The 15,119-nt window shown below is 50.6% G+C and overlaps 1 protein-coding gene across 1 annotated transcript; it reads right to left on the bottom strand.

Annotated features, from left to right (window-relative positions):
• Window positions 1-3,020: 3,020 nt before the first annotated feature.
• On the bottom strand, window positions 3,021-9,502 carry HMGB3 (high mobility group box 3). Its single transcript, XM_050901745.1, has 5 exons — window positions 9,434-9,502; window positions 6,456-6,612; window positions 5,795-5,934; window positions 5,080-5,254; window positions 3,021-4,518 (listed from the first exon to the last, which is right to left on the bottom strand). The coding sequence occupies exons 2-5, from the start codon at window positions 6,603-6,605 to the stop codon at window positions 4,375-4,377; spliced, it is 609 nt and encodes a 202-aa protein (XP_050757702.1). The 5' UTR covers window positions 6,606-6,612; window positions 9,434-9,502; the 3' UTR covers window positions 3,021-4,374.
• Window positions 9,503-15,119: the final 5,617 nt, after the last annotated feature.

Here is a 15,119-nt window from a genome sequence, read left to right as displayed (position 1 = left end):
GAAAACATAAACTTGAGGTGGCTGCCAGAATTGTGCTGGAGGCTGAAGCGAAAAGCCATTCGCCTGCCACCGCCTGTGCCAGAGCCAACAGAAGCCCTCACACCTCGCTGCTGTTCCTGCAGGGTTTATTAGGAGTGAATAAAACTATATAAAAATCAGCCGTTCAAAGGGAGAAGATAAGAGAGATGTTTCGACTCTGCCTGTATCCCCAGTACGATCCCCAAAGCAGACTCTCACCTTCCTATGGACCTTCGTTACAGCTGCAGCCGTTCGCTGCTAATTGATTCAATATGCATTTGGACTAGGATTTTTAATTAATTTTATTACAGAAAAATTAATGCACTGCTTCCCCACAGATGCATTAGGATACCGACATGAGCGGTAGGAAACCTTCCTGCGGCACGGTTTTCCTTGTGACTGCTTGCGGGGAGCTAACCCCGCACCTGCGGTGGGGCTTCCCCGATGCAGTCCCTCCCCCGGAGCCCCCCCTCTAGTCTAAGGGCTCGCGTTCGGCTCACACCAAATATTTACCACGTTTCAACTGAATTTAGGAATGTATAGGCTACAGAGCAGCGGGAGAGCATCGCTCCTCTGCCTCCCCAGGTCGTGCTAATAGACTGCCGGGCTCATTCGCAGCAGAGGCAGGCTCTGGCCTGCACAGAGCAGCTCGGCAGCCCTGTTCATCCCATCGCTCCCCAGCTGGTTTGATTTCAGAGGGATGTGGTGCCTTTTGGTAGCAACTGTGTTCTCAAGACTACGTATAGTCCTGAGTGCAAATCAAACGGTACCAACCACGGGAAATGACCTGCACGACGTGGGTCAGTGCTGCCGGGCAGCACCCTGCCTGCCTCTGCCCATCTCTGCCCCGCATCCAGCATCTGCCCCGCATCAGCACCGGCAGATACTTTCCCTCAAGCAAAAGCTCTCACACCTCTGCCACTGTTTTAAGCATCCCGAGGGACCACCCCAGCCACTCGAGCCATCCTCTGCCTCCCCAGAGCGGCGAGCAGGCTTTAACAGCTGCGGTACCAGCACCGTCCCTTTTTCTTAACAGAACCCCTCGTCCTCACAGCCCGCCTCAGCCTGACTCAGGCAGGCACAGGGGAATGCAACAAATCACATTTCGCATTTTGGGAACACAAGCGGTCTCGCAGTCAGCTGTCAAATTCACGGAACGAAGAGTCTCTCTTCATCTCTGCCCTCCCTTTCCCCAAATCTATTTTATCATTACCCTTCTCTACATATAATGGAGCTAATAAGAGACATATTTACTCTGCTTAGCTTGGGACTAAAGTCGAACTAGAAGTTTTAGCTGTACAGCAGCCCAAAGCAGAAATGTCTGCTCTGAAACACCACAAGCATTTCAAAGCAGAAAGAAAGAGCATTTGGAGGGTATTCTATAAAAAAATGGAGCTGGGTGAAATTAAGCAGTTCCCAATTATTTGAGATGACATCTCAGAACACAAAAACCAGTGGTGGGGGGAGAAATCATGTGTTACTTATATACATTCACACTATGGTATTCATCAATGGCAGAGTATCGGGGGAAGAAACATCATCACTACATCTGCAATATCCAAACTTGAGTCCCCGGAGTTCTGCACTAGCATTGTATTGAACAGCATCCCTGAGGCATGCCATATTTTAGAAATTTGCAGAGCAGGAATAGGTAGTGCACCGTAAGGTCCAAGACCTTAATCAAGCCCTGCAACTCGATAGATTTCCAATAGAACAAAGACAAAGAGGTGTCAGCTCTAGTTCTTATTTGCTAATACTATCAATAGGGGCTCGGCTCACTAGCAGTTAATTCAAAGCCAAGCTCGATTTGCACAGCAGTGATCTACACTAATTCCCATATGTGGCTAAGGGGAGATTTTGCCAACTAGACAATAGAAACAGTATTACAGCTCCTGAAATGATGCCATCACTTTTCTCTTCTGCTCCAGCACTTCCCCATCAAATTTCCACGTGCTGGAATCTCCAGTCGTCTTCTCCTTTGCATCAGAAGGCATGCGGAAAAAGGGTAGCAAATACAAAGGTACCTATTTCTTTTCCAGATGCAGCTTTATTGAGGCTTTTAAAATGCAACTTCCCATAAAATGGGGGCCAATTTCACACTTTTTTTTTGTGCATTAAACACACTAAGAATTGCCATAATTAAGCAATTATAGAAGTATTTCTAAGTGATCCAACTGTAACTTAGCCTTAAAAAAGAGTTGCTACATGTTGCTGTGTTTCATAAAAGTTTATTAGCTTGCTTCATCTGATACCAAGTTTTGCTTGGTTTTGCTTTCAGGTTCTAGTCCATCTCAACACTGCATCAGACTGTTTTGCCAAGATACTATGGTTGTTGAGAAGTCACAGGAAGCCAGATGTGCTACCCAATTAGGCAACAAAGCAGTTTTATCCACATTAGAAGTAGCTACTGCCTGTAAGCCTGGCCCTTATTAATCTGCAGTCTGGCTCAAATGAAGCAGCAGCAGCCCGTACCCACAGTTTACGCTAATGAGTTACCCTGGCTCTCTCAAGTCAGCTGCACACAGCAGCCCACAACTTTGACCTGCTATTAATGCAGGTATCCTCACACTCCCACCTCCTCCTCGCTGCCAGGCAAACACTGACTGCTAACTACAGCCAGCACAAGGAAGGAATTCGAGGGTAGCGAGGGGGTGCTATAGTTTTCCAAGTTCGTGAAGTTTCCGTGCTAAGGAAAAAGGAGGTTAGAGTTGCCAGCTAGGGAGCAGGTATTACCTTTCCCTTCCAAGGGCTGCAAAACATCCCCAGCTTGGATTCGGAAAGACGACAAGACTGCGACCAGCCAGCTGGTCAAAGGGGAAAGAGACCTGTGTCGCTCCCCCAACCCACCTCACAGCACCCCGTTCCTATTAGAACTTGTGTCATTAGAGAAAGGACACAGACTAAGCACCTGCGCCACGCTCCTACTTCAGCAGGGAGTTAGACTAGGCGCCTGGCTCCTGCCACGAATCAAGATGCTAGAAAAAACCACAAGTCTGAAACAGTTTAACACAGGACAAAAAAGGCACATTTTAATATGTACAGCAATGCATTTGGGCTATAAATTTACCCAACACAACTGAAAAAAAAAATCCAAACTATGCTTTTATACTTATTTCATGGTGTCAGCCTCATTCCTAGCCACCTACCTTTCTCTGCATCTCTGAATGCTGCTATATACACACACAAACAAACAATTACGTCATGAATGTTCATTTAGGCTCCCAAGTTCAAGTAATAAAGTTCAAACTTGCATAGCATCTTATGCCACTCAGCCATAAACAGTTACGATTGCATATTAGCTGGAGCAGCCATCTCTTTCAATTCAGCCAGTTTTGGCTGGCCACCATTTATTTTTTATTTATTTATTTTTTTTAATCCTTGAGTCAGAATGTTTCCTAAGTCACCAGCCCTGAGGGATGCCACAGACTTCAAAATGAACCTCTTGCTGTTGTTAAGATCCTTTTAAACCAGAAATTTAGAGTGTTGTCAAGAACAGTTTTAAAAATGTAATACTGTTTATTTTGCTTCAAAAACATTTCAGCATTCTAAACATACAAAAAAAACAGAACGTTGCAAATTCGTTTAAGTACAGAGTGTTTTTGAACTTCAGTTGCTGCACTGGCTCTTCACTTAGTTGACGATGAAGAGATGTCTACAGTTTCAGTTTAAAAACTACCGCACTTAACTAAAAAAATCCATACACTTCTCATGCCAGCTGAACCCCCTTCCACAACTAAGAATGGCAGCAGAATGCTATTTCACTATATACAGAAAGACAACTTTAAGCTAAATGGACGCCCACTGTAGTGTAAATAGATCTACCCTCACAGTGCATGCTTTGGGCCATGGCACCCCGGGGAACATACAGCCTTTCCAAGTAATCACTGCTCCTCTAAGGCATCATAACTCTAAGCATGTACCACAAGAATCTGTCTAGTTTTTACAAACTATAGATATGTACAGTTTATAACCCAGGATTTTCTAGCCAATAACCATATAGTAACACCACCTTACAAATTAAAAAAATGCTTGAAACATTTTTAAATGCTTTGTTACACCAACAGCAAAGTGCACAGAGTTAGGAGAACACTAGAGCGCCTTTTCATTTTAAAAATGTTTGGAAATATGTACAACTTTGATACAGTTTCAGGGTGCTCACTACACCCATGGCCACTTCATGTAAACCAGTTACAATTTCTAGAGCACTTTTAGAAACTACAACGCGATCGGAATCCAAATTTTTTTTTTTAATTAAGCCTAATAAGGGCAAGAGACACCATCTCAAATAAGAGGTGCTTCATTTATGGTGTTTCCCCTACTCTATGGTATTCACATGGAGACAAGTATTGTACAGTTTTATTCATCATCATCATCTTCATCCTCCTCTTCTTCATCCTCCTCCTCCTCTTCGTCTTCTTCCTCTACCTTTTTCCGAGCAGCTTTGGTTGCTGCTCCCTTTGCGCCATCAAACTTTCCTTTAGACTTGTAGTCTGCAACATCCTGCAAAGTCAAGGGGATGTCTTAATTTGCTCTAAGCAGCAAACACATACAGCATTTGTACAGCAGCGGACGTTAACATAAAGGGACTGGCCTTCCACAGCTGCACCCCCGAAAGGGGAGACAGCCAGCATTACAGTACACAGGTATGCAGACACCTAAGCGTACTCAACTGCCTCCGGACGACGGAGGCCTTGAACCCTGCGTTCATGGTTATTTCTTTGAGGAGGAGAAGAGAACCCAGCCTCTCTTAAAAGTTTCCTGCTAACGGGACAAAGCTCCTTTAAAAACACAGCAAACCCTTTGCCGGAGCAACGCGAGCAGCCGCTGCTGCGCATCACTGGGGGAAAGCTCTCCCTCCTCGCTGGAATCTGCCTGCGGCTCTCTAACCTACTCTGTCCCAACGTACGCAAAGTTCAGCTATGTAGCACGCAGCGCAATGAGAACACGTCTGTGAGCTGGAGATGCTTACTACGCTGGGGTCACCTTAGCTGGGTCTGTGTTACAGAAACACATCAACACAAGAGCCGGTATGGAAGAGGCACAAGTGAAAACTAGCCTTACCTTCTCATACTTCTCCTTCAGTTTAGCTGCCTTATTATTGTAAGGCTGCTTTTCACCATCACTGAGGTTGTTCCACATTTCGCCCAGTTTCTTTGCTACATCCCCGATAGATATGCCAGGGTTTGTGGACTTGATCTTGGGGCGGAACTCTGAACAGAAGAGGAAGAAGCCAGACCTTGGGGAGAAGCACCAGAGGACAGTCAGTGCCGCAGCAGCGTGCCTGGGGAGCACCCCCTTCCTCTGTCTCTCACCCACAACAATCAAACATGCACTCACACACTGAGTAGAAACACTTTTTTTACTTTAAAAAAAAAAAAAACCAAAACACAAACACAAACATGTTTTGATTTTACTGAGGCCCAGACCTGCAGCCTTCACCCAATGCTGTTTTTAATCAAGCATTGTCTATCCCACCCCACCCAACAATTTCATCTTAGATACACAAGTCTCACTGTGACCCGGTCATTTCCACGCCTTCCATCACTACGAGTTTAAGGGTACCAAGTACTGACAATTCCTGTTAGTGCTTTACATGCTCAAGATTACAAGCTGCCTAGAAGATTTACAAGACAGTATCAGTAAGCTATGAATATTACCAATACTGCTACACCAACAGTATACCCCATCTACGTCCTTTAAGGAACCTATCAGCTGTGTTACAGGGCGTGAAAACAAACCAAAATACTTGTGCATTTAATGCCTCAAAGCTACTTACGGTGGTCGTTTCGGAGCATTGGGGTCCTTCTTCTTCTTGCCACCCTTAGCTGGTCCATAGTCCTTCATTTCTCTATCATATCGTACCTTATCAGCCTTCGCCATTTCATCAAATTTAGCCTTCTCCTTGCTTGACATGGTCTAAAAAACCAAAAAACAAGACACCGAACCTGTGATTACCCAACTGTTCAATAGCTGGCAAACTTTAAGTAAACAAGCCAACACATACCGACTCGATAGCGGAGTTTCAGAATTTGTTTGTTTTCTAACTGGACCACCTTGGGGACGAAGGTCCTGTACCAGGGATCGCAGCCACAGCTGGCATACTCAGCAAGAGGGAAGCAACGGGAATGGGACAAGCACAGCCACAGTCCTCCTCGAGGACACAGGCCTGGCGGGAGGTAGCTGCAGAAGGGCACTGCTTGGGAAGAGGAAAAAAGGCCAGGCTGTAGGGGAAGCGCCTGAACAGGCAGATACGCTGGGCTGAAGCCTTCACGTACATTACAGGAGTCAGCAGCACCCGATCAATGGCTAGGACGCCTTGCCAAGAACGGCACACAGACCAAAACAGCACCGGCTCCCTTCATGTTCAGACACATGCATGTCATCCTAGCAGATACCATAAGAAGTTATCCCTTCAGGAAGCCACAAATTTAAGGTACCTTCCACCTCTCCGAGCACTTCTTGGAAAACTCTGCAAAGTTGACTGGAACCTCTGGGTTCTTTTTCTTATGTTCCTCACGGCACGTCTGCACAAAGAAGGCATAGGCAGACATCTTGCCCTTGGGCTTCTTCGGATCACCTTTAGCCATCTTGACTCTGTAGGGAAGAGGGAAAAAGGGGAAAAATAACAAGTGAATGCATGTATGGATGAATGCGTATACCTATGTGTGTATACCTATATGGTGTGCATACATTTATGCATACACACACAACACCATCCCCTGAAGTGATGTTCCATCAGTAACACATCCGTTTCTTCCCCCAACACCTCTTACCATCCCCAATACAGAGACTTAAATTATTCTTCCTTGACACTTGGGTTGCAGACTTGAGCCAAGTGAAACTGATGACTGGATTTAAGTTTTACATTGATATATATTTACATCATGTCCAAAGACTGGAGACAGGCTATTAAATACACATACTTCTGCCCATTAAGAGTTATATATGAACTAATATAAAATATTTGTTTTAGTTGGCTACCACACTGGGGCTTGAGTGGCATGCACAGTGCCAGGCTATGACTTATCCCTTTAGTAGCTGGAGTTCACATGTTAGCAGCTGCTGTCCAGGTAAAAAGGCAAGACAGATTATTCCCCCCGTAAAAGCGCAATAGCCTTTTATATATAAGGAGGTGTGCAAATAACGGCTAGTTTTAAACACAATAGGACCGGTGGAGCTCTGCGAGGTGAGCAGTGCTTGCTCTTGCTCCACCAAGTGACACATGTTCGGAGGCATAGTGGTCAGTGCAAAGATGTGATTAGCAAGTCACCGAGAGGATGATGCTAACTTTTGGGCTGTATTTCTTCTCCCCTCTTCCGTATTATTTTTTTCCCCCTCAAAAAAAAGAAAAAAAGTCCCGCAGCAATATTTCCTATTTACAGCTTCTCAGGCGTTTGAAAATTTAATTTTTATTAGCACAACGTTAATATTTAATTGCGCCTATTAACCCCCCCATGCGCAGCAAAAGTGGCTTTAAGCCGCCCTCTCCCGCCCCGGCCGCTGCCGGAGCTCGGCGGGGTTCCCGCTCCCGCCCGAAAGCCCTCCGCAGCAGGGAGGAAAACCCGCGTAAATAGGGGATAAAGCGGCGAGGCAGGAGCGCGGAGCGGGGCCGGGGCCGCCGCCGCCTGCTCCCGAAGTTGGGGGCGAGCGGCCCGCCGCGGCCGGCCTGGCCTCCGCTCCGCTCCCCTCCCGCCATCTTCTCCCCCCCAAGGTCACCGCGGCGGCCGGGCTCCGCGGCGCGGGGCGCGGGCACCTGCGGCGGGGCCGGGGCCGGCGGGCGGAGGGGGCAGCGGCGGCTCCGCCAGACGCCAATAATTCATCTTCCATTTTGTGAAATGCCTCCTGATGAAAGAAAGTGCCCCTGAAATGCGGCGGGCCGGCGGGCGGGGGGCGCCGGGGGCGCGGGCGGCGGCCGGGGGCGCGGGGCGCCGGCCCGGCCCCGGGCGGCCGGTGCGAGCGGCAGCGGGAGCCGCGGCGGCGGCGGCCGCGCTCCGCGCCCAGGGCCGGCCCCGCTCGCTAAGATGGCTTCTCCCGGCGCCGCCGCCGCGCCGCCGAACAAAGCCGCGCTCCCCCTCCGCCGCGCTCGGCCCCCCGCGCCCGCCGCCCCCGGCCGCCGGCCCCGCCAAAACGCCGCCCCCGCCGAGAAGGGGCTCCCCGCTCGGCCCCCCGCCGGGCGGCGGGGGCGGCGGGGCCGGGGCGCGGGCGGGAGGCGCCCCCCCCCCCCCCCCTCCCGGCCCCTGCCTAGCGCAGCGCGCTCTAACAAAGGCTCCCGTGCAGCCATTATCGCCGCCGCTACGCTCCTCCGCGCCGCCAGAAAAAGAGTGCGGAGAGCCCCGGGGCGGCCCCCCGGCGCCCGGCCGAGGGCGCGGGGCGGTGGGGAGAGAGGAGCCGGGGCGAAAGCGAAAGGTTTGAGCCCCCGGCGGGGCGCCGGGAAGGAGATTTCCCCCGCCGCGACCCCCCTCCCCATCCCTATGCCGCTTACACGTCTTTCTTCCCTTCGCCGGGGCTCTCCAGCGCCAGCCATATTAATGCCCACAGCACGGGCGGCGCGGCGCGGGGAAGAGGCGATGCGGGGCCCCGCCGCGGGCGCAGCCCCGCCGGAGACACCTTCCCGGGCAGGGGAAGAGCGGCGGAGGCAGAGGCGAAGGGATCGGGGGAGTTTGGGGGCGGCGGCGGCGAGAAAAAAACTGCTTCCCCGGGACAGACGGGCGCAGCGCGCAGGGTTTATCCCTGTCAGATGCTAAAGCGACAGCCATATTAATGCAGAATAAACAGCGGGCACGGCATTGCGCACGGCCAACAACTTTCCCACCGCCGCCAGCCCCACCGAGCCCACCCGGGGGAAGGGGGCAAATAAAAGCCGAGGGCGCCGCGCGTTTTGCCGTGCGACATTAGGAGGCGGCAGAGAAAAATCCCTGCCCATGCGGGGGAGAAGAGGAGTTAGTCCCGGTGTAGTTGCTGCACCAGCCATATTACTCTCGGCGGCACAGGGAGCCCGGCGCGGAGAAACCGGGCTGCACCGGGGACAGGTAGCCCCTCCGCGCCGGGGGGGGGGGGGCTCCCGGCGGGGCAGGGGAGGGGGACGGGGGGCAAACGCTGCGCCTCGCCCGCTGCCCGCCGCCCCGCCAGCTGCGCGCAGCATCTGCCCCAGCACCGCCGATCCCCTTGCGAGGGGGGAAGAAAGTTTTGGGTGATTTTTCCGATTTTTTTTTTTTTTTAAATTTAAAAAAAAAAACCAACAAACTCGGAGGAAGGAAGGAACGGAAAACAAAAAAAATAATAATAATAATAAAAAAAAAAAAAAAGCCCGGGGCAGGCAGAGCAGAGGGGCGAAGGCGCGGGGGCAGGGCGGGGCGGCGGCGGGGCGGGCAGGGGGCAGCCGCCCCCCGAAAAGTTGCGGCGGGGCTGCACGTACCTGTATTGTTCGCGGTAGTGTGGACAGGAGCTGGAGCGCAGGGCACGACGCGGGGCTCGGCGCGGCTCAGCCTCGCGTTGGCTGCCTACGAGAGCGGCCTGATTGGCTGCGGGGCTCTGCCGTTTAAAACAACCTCCTCGCCCGCTCATTGGCGCGGCGCCTCATGAATATTAAGCGCGGCCGCGCGGCGGTTGGCCGGCGCGGGTGAGGTCATTCATTCAAAACGAGCGCCCGCCGGGGAAAGGGGAGCTCGGCGGCGCGCGCCGGGGGGGGGAGAAAGTTGGTGCGGGGTCGGGGGGGGCTGCGCGCCCCGCGGAGCCTCCGCGCCGGGCGGGCGAGCGGGAGCGCTGCGGCCGGTGGCCGGGCAGCTGTCCTCGCCACGTGGTTGCGGCTGCTCGGGGGAGCCGGTTGCCCCACTCATCGCGGAACGGATCGGGGCCGTGCGCGGAGTCGCTGCGCGGCATGCGGTGCTCAGCGTACACACACATACACACCCCCCGCGCTGCCCAGCGGAGAGCCGCGGTGATGGGCAACGCGGGGCCCGGCGGCAAAGGGCGGCTGGCGGCTCCGCACGTCTGCCCGCGTTGGTGCCCTGTTGAAGATGAGATCCGCTGCGAAAGCAGGGGGACGAGGGGAAGCCGCCTCCGCGGGGAGACGCGGAGCCACGGGAAGGGACGAGGGACAGCTACGGCAGCATCCCGGGGGAGAGGGTGGGAACCCCCGGCCTACAACAGCCCTTTATTGCTAATTTCTGCCCTACAGCCCTAAGGGCCCGATCCCAATTTCAATGGCACTGTTTGCGGAGCCGGTTACTACTGTGCATAACAGGGAGGGAACCCAGCCCAAAATAAACTCCGCTGACAGTCCCAACACACGATGGATGGAAAAGGAACTACAGAGCAAGAAACTGTGTGTTTGTTGGGGGGTGACCAGAGAGTTTTACCCACTCATTCATCAAATAAAACACCAAAACAATTAACTTGAATAACTATTTCTAACCTACTTCCACAATTTGTTTGGTATTAACTTTCTAGGATTTGGTTGTTATTATAGAGGCTGGCTGTATACAAGGAAATCTGTAAACATGCCCTTCTGACAGAAACCAACCCAGCGTGGCACTGGGGACAAGGGCTCCTTTGGCTCTCTTGAAAGAGCTATTTCCTATAGGGCAGCTGCCAAATGGTTAAACTGGTATTAGTGGCTGACCACAATAGTTGGTTGGCTCGGAAAAAAGAGCTGTTATTTTAAGGCTGGAGTGGTAAGACTCAGAAACCACCACATACTGTTACGGGCTGGGCGTAACTGCCAGCCTTCTTTTATGATAGCCAGAAGAAACAGTTGCCCTCTTTAAGGAATAGATAGTGAAAAGAAGCCTCCACCCTGGGCTGAGACGCTGACAGGCAGCAGGGTTTACCAGATACTGCCCTGTGGAAGCGCTTATGGCTATAACAACATATGGTCACAGGTTGCCTTTGCCGGAAGAGATCAAAACAAAACAACTGATGAGACATAGAAGAGTGCCAACCTCCTGCTGACAGATCCACTGGGAAGCCTGCAGAATTTCACCCAGGATTTTAGCCAAAGTCCTGCCTGGATTTCTCCCTTAGGGTACACCTCAGCTGGTTTAGCAACCGCCCAAATCCAATTGTCATCCATACGCAGAACCGTTGAGGCTTATAGATACCTTACACCCGTGTTCTTGGGCTTTCCAAAGCATACATGGTAAAACCAGTCTTACTAGCCTCTTGCCCTATTTCTACCTTCTAAAACCAAAAGCATAAAAGGGGTTCATTCATAAACATTAATGAGGCTACCTGAGGGACTGTATTCTGTAGCATCATCATAAAATCAGACAAGCAATACTACTGCAGGATAATCTCTTTGTAGCTGACAAACATCCCTCTCACCTATTTTTAGGGATACTTTAAAGTGTTTCAAACTAGTTGAATAATTAAGGCTTTTTTCTTGGCTCTGGAGTTGCATAATTTTTTGCTCTGAAACACTTTCTTCCTCGAACCACAATCTCATCCTACAGAGCACACCAAGCTGGGAGCATTACCAAGGCGAGGGGTGGCAGCCCCAGTGGACAGGCTTGCTTAGGAGCTTGCTTAGGACAGGCACCTGGCATCGAATGCGCAGTCCTGCTAGTCATCTCCAGAGCATCCCTCCTATTTCACATAGGCCAAGGGAAACATTCCCTAAGACGCTTGTTCTAGGAAGGCCAGGAAAGTTTTGACAGCTGGTCAAGGGGCAAAGGAGATATTTTGGTAGCTGAGAGACAGCTGGATTGAAGGTTTTGTCCTAGCACTCGCAGCATGGTTTTGAAAGCAGCGGAGGGCTGAGTAGCAAATGGGTGAACATAACCCCCACAGGGAAAGCTTCTACTCACTCCCAGAACTGCCACTGCTGAAAGAAATTCTCTGGCAGTGCCCTCTGCCCTGCACATTGCACCTGGCCCCCGCGTCTGAGCGCTTTCCCGCGGTGCACCAAGAAAACAGCCTAGAAAGTTGGCAAATCTAACCTTTTGCTGCAACCTCTTCCAGGCCAAGCAATCCCACTTCCTCCCACACCCCAGCTCTGGCCCTCACCTGACCCCTCTGGGAGCCAAGGCAGCTCACTAACCTAACAACAAATAAACAAACAAAGCCCAAAAATTCAACCTCCTTTTTTGCTGGGTTAGTTTTCTGCTGGATTAGCAGACTGAATCAGTGTACCAGGCGAGTACCAGAGCTGAGGCAAAGGAGGGTGCAGAAGGGTAGAGCCAGGAGCAGGGGCACACTCCTAAGTAGTGTGGGTTTGGCAAATTTTAGGGGGTTTGTTTGCTTGTTTTAATATTACAGATTACCATGTATTTATGCTACAGGAAGCATGAGAAGAAAACCAAAACTAAAAGAAATTTCAGGATGCCTGGCTCTTGGCACAGAAGGCAGCAACGTTTGCAAAGATGCTAGGAGAGCTCAGTGCATAATCTTGTACCTTCCCTTCAGAAAGTTCTGTCCGGATCCCCACCATAATTACTACACGCGGGATTTATTTTGCAAACACGTGCTACGTTTTTAAGCAACTGTCAGCCATACCCTGCATCCCACAGAAGGGACCCAGGCCAGGCAATATCTTGAATATAAGGACCGAGGCATAAAATTTGGTTCAAGGTCCCACAGCAAGCAGACAGCTTCCAATACTTGCAGTAGCTTGTTGCTGAGAAGATTGACTGCAAAGTCCTGTCCCAGCTGAGGTCGCCACACACTGAAGGCTTCTGACCCACGTACATCATGTTGGTGCTGTCCAGGAAACGGCAGAGGTGCAAACAGCTGAGGCCACGTCATTACCTGCCAAGATGGAATGACATCTCCTCTTCAGCTAGGGATGATAGAACAGGGAGGCTGCTGTGAAAAAATCTGGAGTCACCAAGGAGTCCTCCAACAAATCAACAGATTACATAAATATACTTTGAATTCAGGAAAGTCATCCATGGTTACAAATGAAATGCTGCCTTCTGCTCCCTAGAATTGCCTGAAGTCTAGAGTAGTTCACCTGTTCTTCAGCCAACAGCCAGATCTCATCTGAACACTAGCGACAGCTTGGTGGGGTCGGCCTTCTCACAGCTCTGTCCTCCTCCAGTTGTGTCAGATGGCTAGCAAAATAAGGCCCACCATGTATTTAAGCTGTTCAGAAATCGGAAGTGCTGAAAAGGACCAGAGTGATAACTGACCTTTGTGGAACACCGTACGATGGGTGTAGTAAGGAAACTGCATCCTCACCACCACTGATCAGCTCCACAGCTCATCCAGCCATTCTCACAATGTACCTCGACCATCTCGTTCCCATCGGTGAGATCATGAATGCCTCAGAGGGATCCTGGAGGACAACTGTGTTTAAAAGATTAGTCCTCAAGACCTTTAACAAGCTTCCCAGTCTGAATCCAGATTGTCCTGATGTAGAAAGTTAGCCTGACATTAACTTGTACTGGACCTCTTGCTAGTTTCACTAGGCATTTGCTCAGCACTTGGGACGATTTCAGCCAAGCAGTTGATTTGAACTGATGTCGTGTCCTTACTGGGTTTGTCCAATATTGATCAGAGTGCATTGTGCTTGTTGCGTTGGCTATCCTGATCATGGGTAGCATCACCTACTAGTAGCTAGGAAGAGGCTGGTATGAATTCACACATTGAAATGTTGAAGCATCTCAGTGAATTAGAAACACACCAGTCACAGAGGAGAGACCTGGGCCCTCGATGCAATGATATCCTCAAAATGAGCTACTGTGTCTGAAAAGGTTCCCAAACATATATGATCATTTCCAGGAGGAATAAAACAGTTACCTGGTTCCCATTTTGGAGGGGCAGCTCAAATACACAGTGCATTGCCAAAGCAGTTTCCTTACTGAGGAGCTTCTCGGGCTCAGATGCGGCAGCATCACTGGGAATAGCCACAAAAGTTCTTCTGGTCTGCAGCATACACGCTTGGAGGTGTGCTATTTCACCCCATCACCTTTATTTTCCAGTGCTGATACCTGAGTTTCCACCTTTCTATCCGCCAGCTGATGCAGGTATCGGAAAGCCAAGAAAGTCTGCTGGGGCAAATAACTGCAATGAGGTATTGGATACCAATACAGCATCAGTCCTTTTGCCCTTTACCCAGCTTTGGAATATGTTGAGCCCATGACTGTGTGGTTAAATTAGGAGCACCCATGTTGTTGTGCTCCTAAACATTGCACTGGGGAGTCTATTCGAGGCAAGGAGTACAGGAGGCATCAAGAAATCTCACTGGAAAGCCTGGGGCCATCTGCCTGCTGTCCTCCTGAGCTAAGAAGTAATTTTCTGAGGCCTTCTAGGCCACAGAATGCCGTAGGTCACAGGAAAAATAGAGGTCTCCCAAGAAGAAACACGCTTGCTGTTCACAGGGTGAGGAAGTTCAGGAAAACATTTCTGATAAATACTCAGTTCTATCAGGTATGCAACTCGGTTCCCACGAAATGTTTTTTTCAAGCAACCTGGACATCCAATGTCAGCACGCTAAAGATGTGCTCAAGGCCCTGGTAGAAACACCAGAGAGGGGGCTACCCACCTCTGTGGCGAGGCGTTAGCCACAAGGCAGGTATCAGCAGAAGGGTCCATTCCACCAGCCCCATTCACAGCCCTTCCCCGAGGCTGGGACCACAGCAGGCTCGGACGGTTCGCAGGCAGCTGAACTCCAGCACACCAGCTCTGTGAAATGGTCCTAGCGTAGACACAGCAATCCCAGCACATCGTCATATGTTCCTCACAGCAGCGTATCAAACCATCCTGCCCTTAGCAAAGCCAGTTATTCCATTGTGGTCGGTAAGCTGCAGTTGAAGCAGTATAATTACAACTGCATTTGGCGCTTCCACTTCTGTCTGGATCGCGTCTCTTCACAACCCTTACCCACCGGCAAAACTCTCTAGTGAAGACTTGACCCGAATGAAAAGGCTGATATAAATACATCCGTAGGGTTCTGCCAGCAATTAGGAATAAGGGCGGGGGGAAATCCCTCCTAGGAATCTAACAAAGCCAGGAAACCTTTTTAAGCAGAACCAGCCTATCAGAGTGACAGAGTTGACATTTAAGGTTGGATGGACAATAGCGACATGAAAAGTGTTAAATGACCTGTTCATCTCAACAGCATATTCATTAGGCTAGTTAGGGGGCTGTTTCAAAAGCCTTCA

The sequence above is a fragment of the Gymnogyps californianus genome, chromosome 9 (genome assembly GCF_018139145.2).
Source record: "Gymnogyps californianus isolate 813 chromosome 9, ASM1813914v2, whole genome shotgun sequence".
Taxonomy (NCBI): domain Eukaryota; kingdom Metazoa; phylum Chordata; class Aves; order Accipitriformes; family Cathartidae; genus Gymnogyps; species Gymnogyps californianus.
The sequence above is the reverse complement of the archived record's forward strand: the minus strand, read 5'-3'. Positions and strand labels throughout refer to the sequence as shown.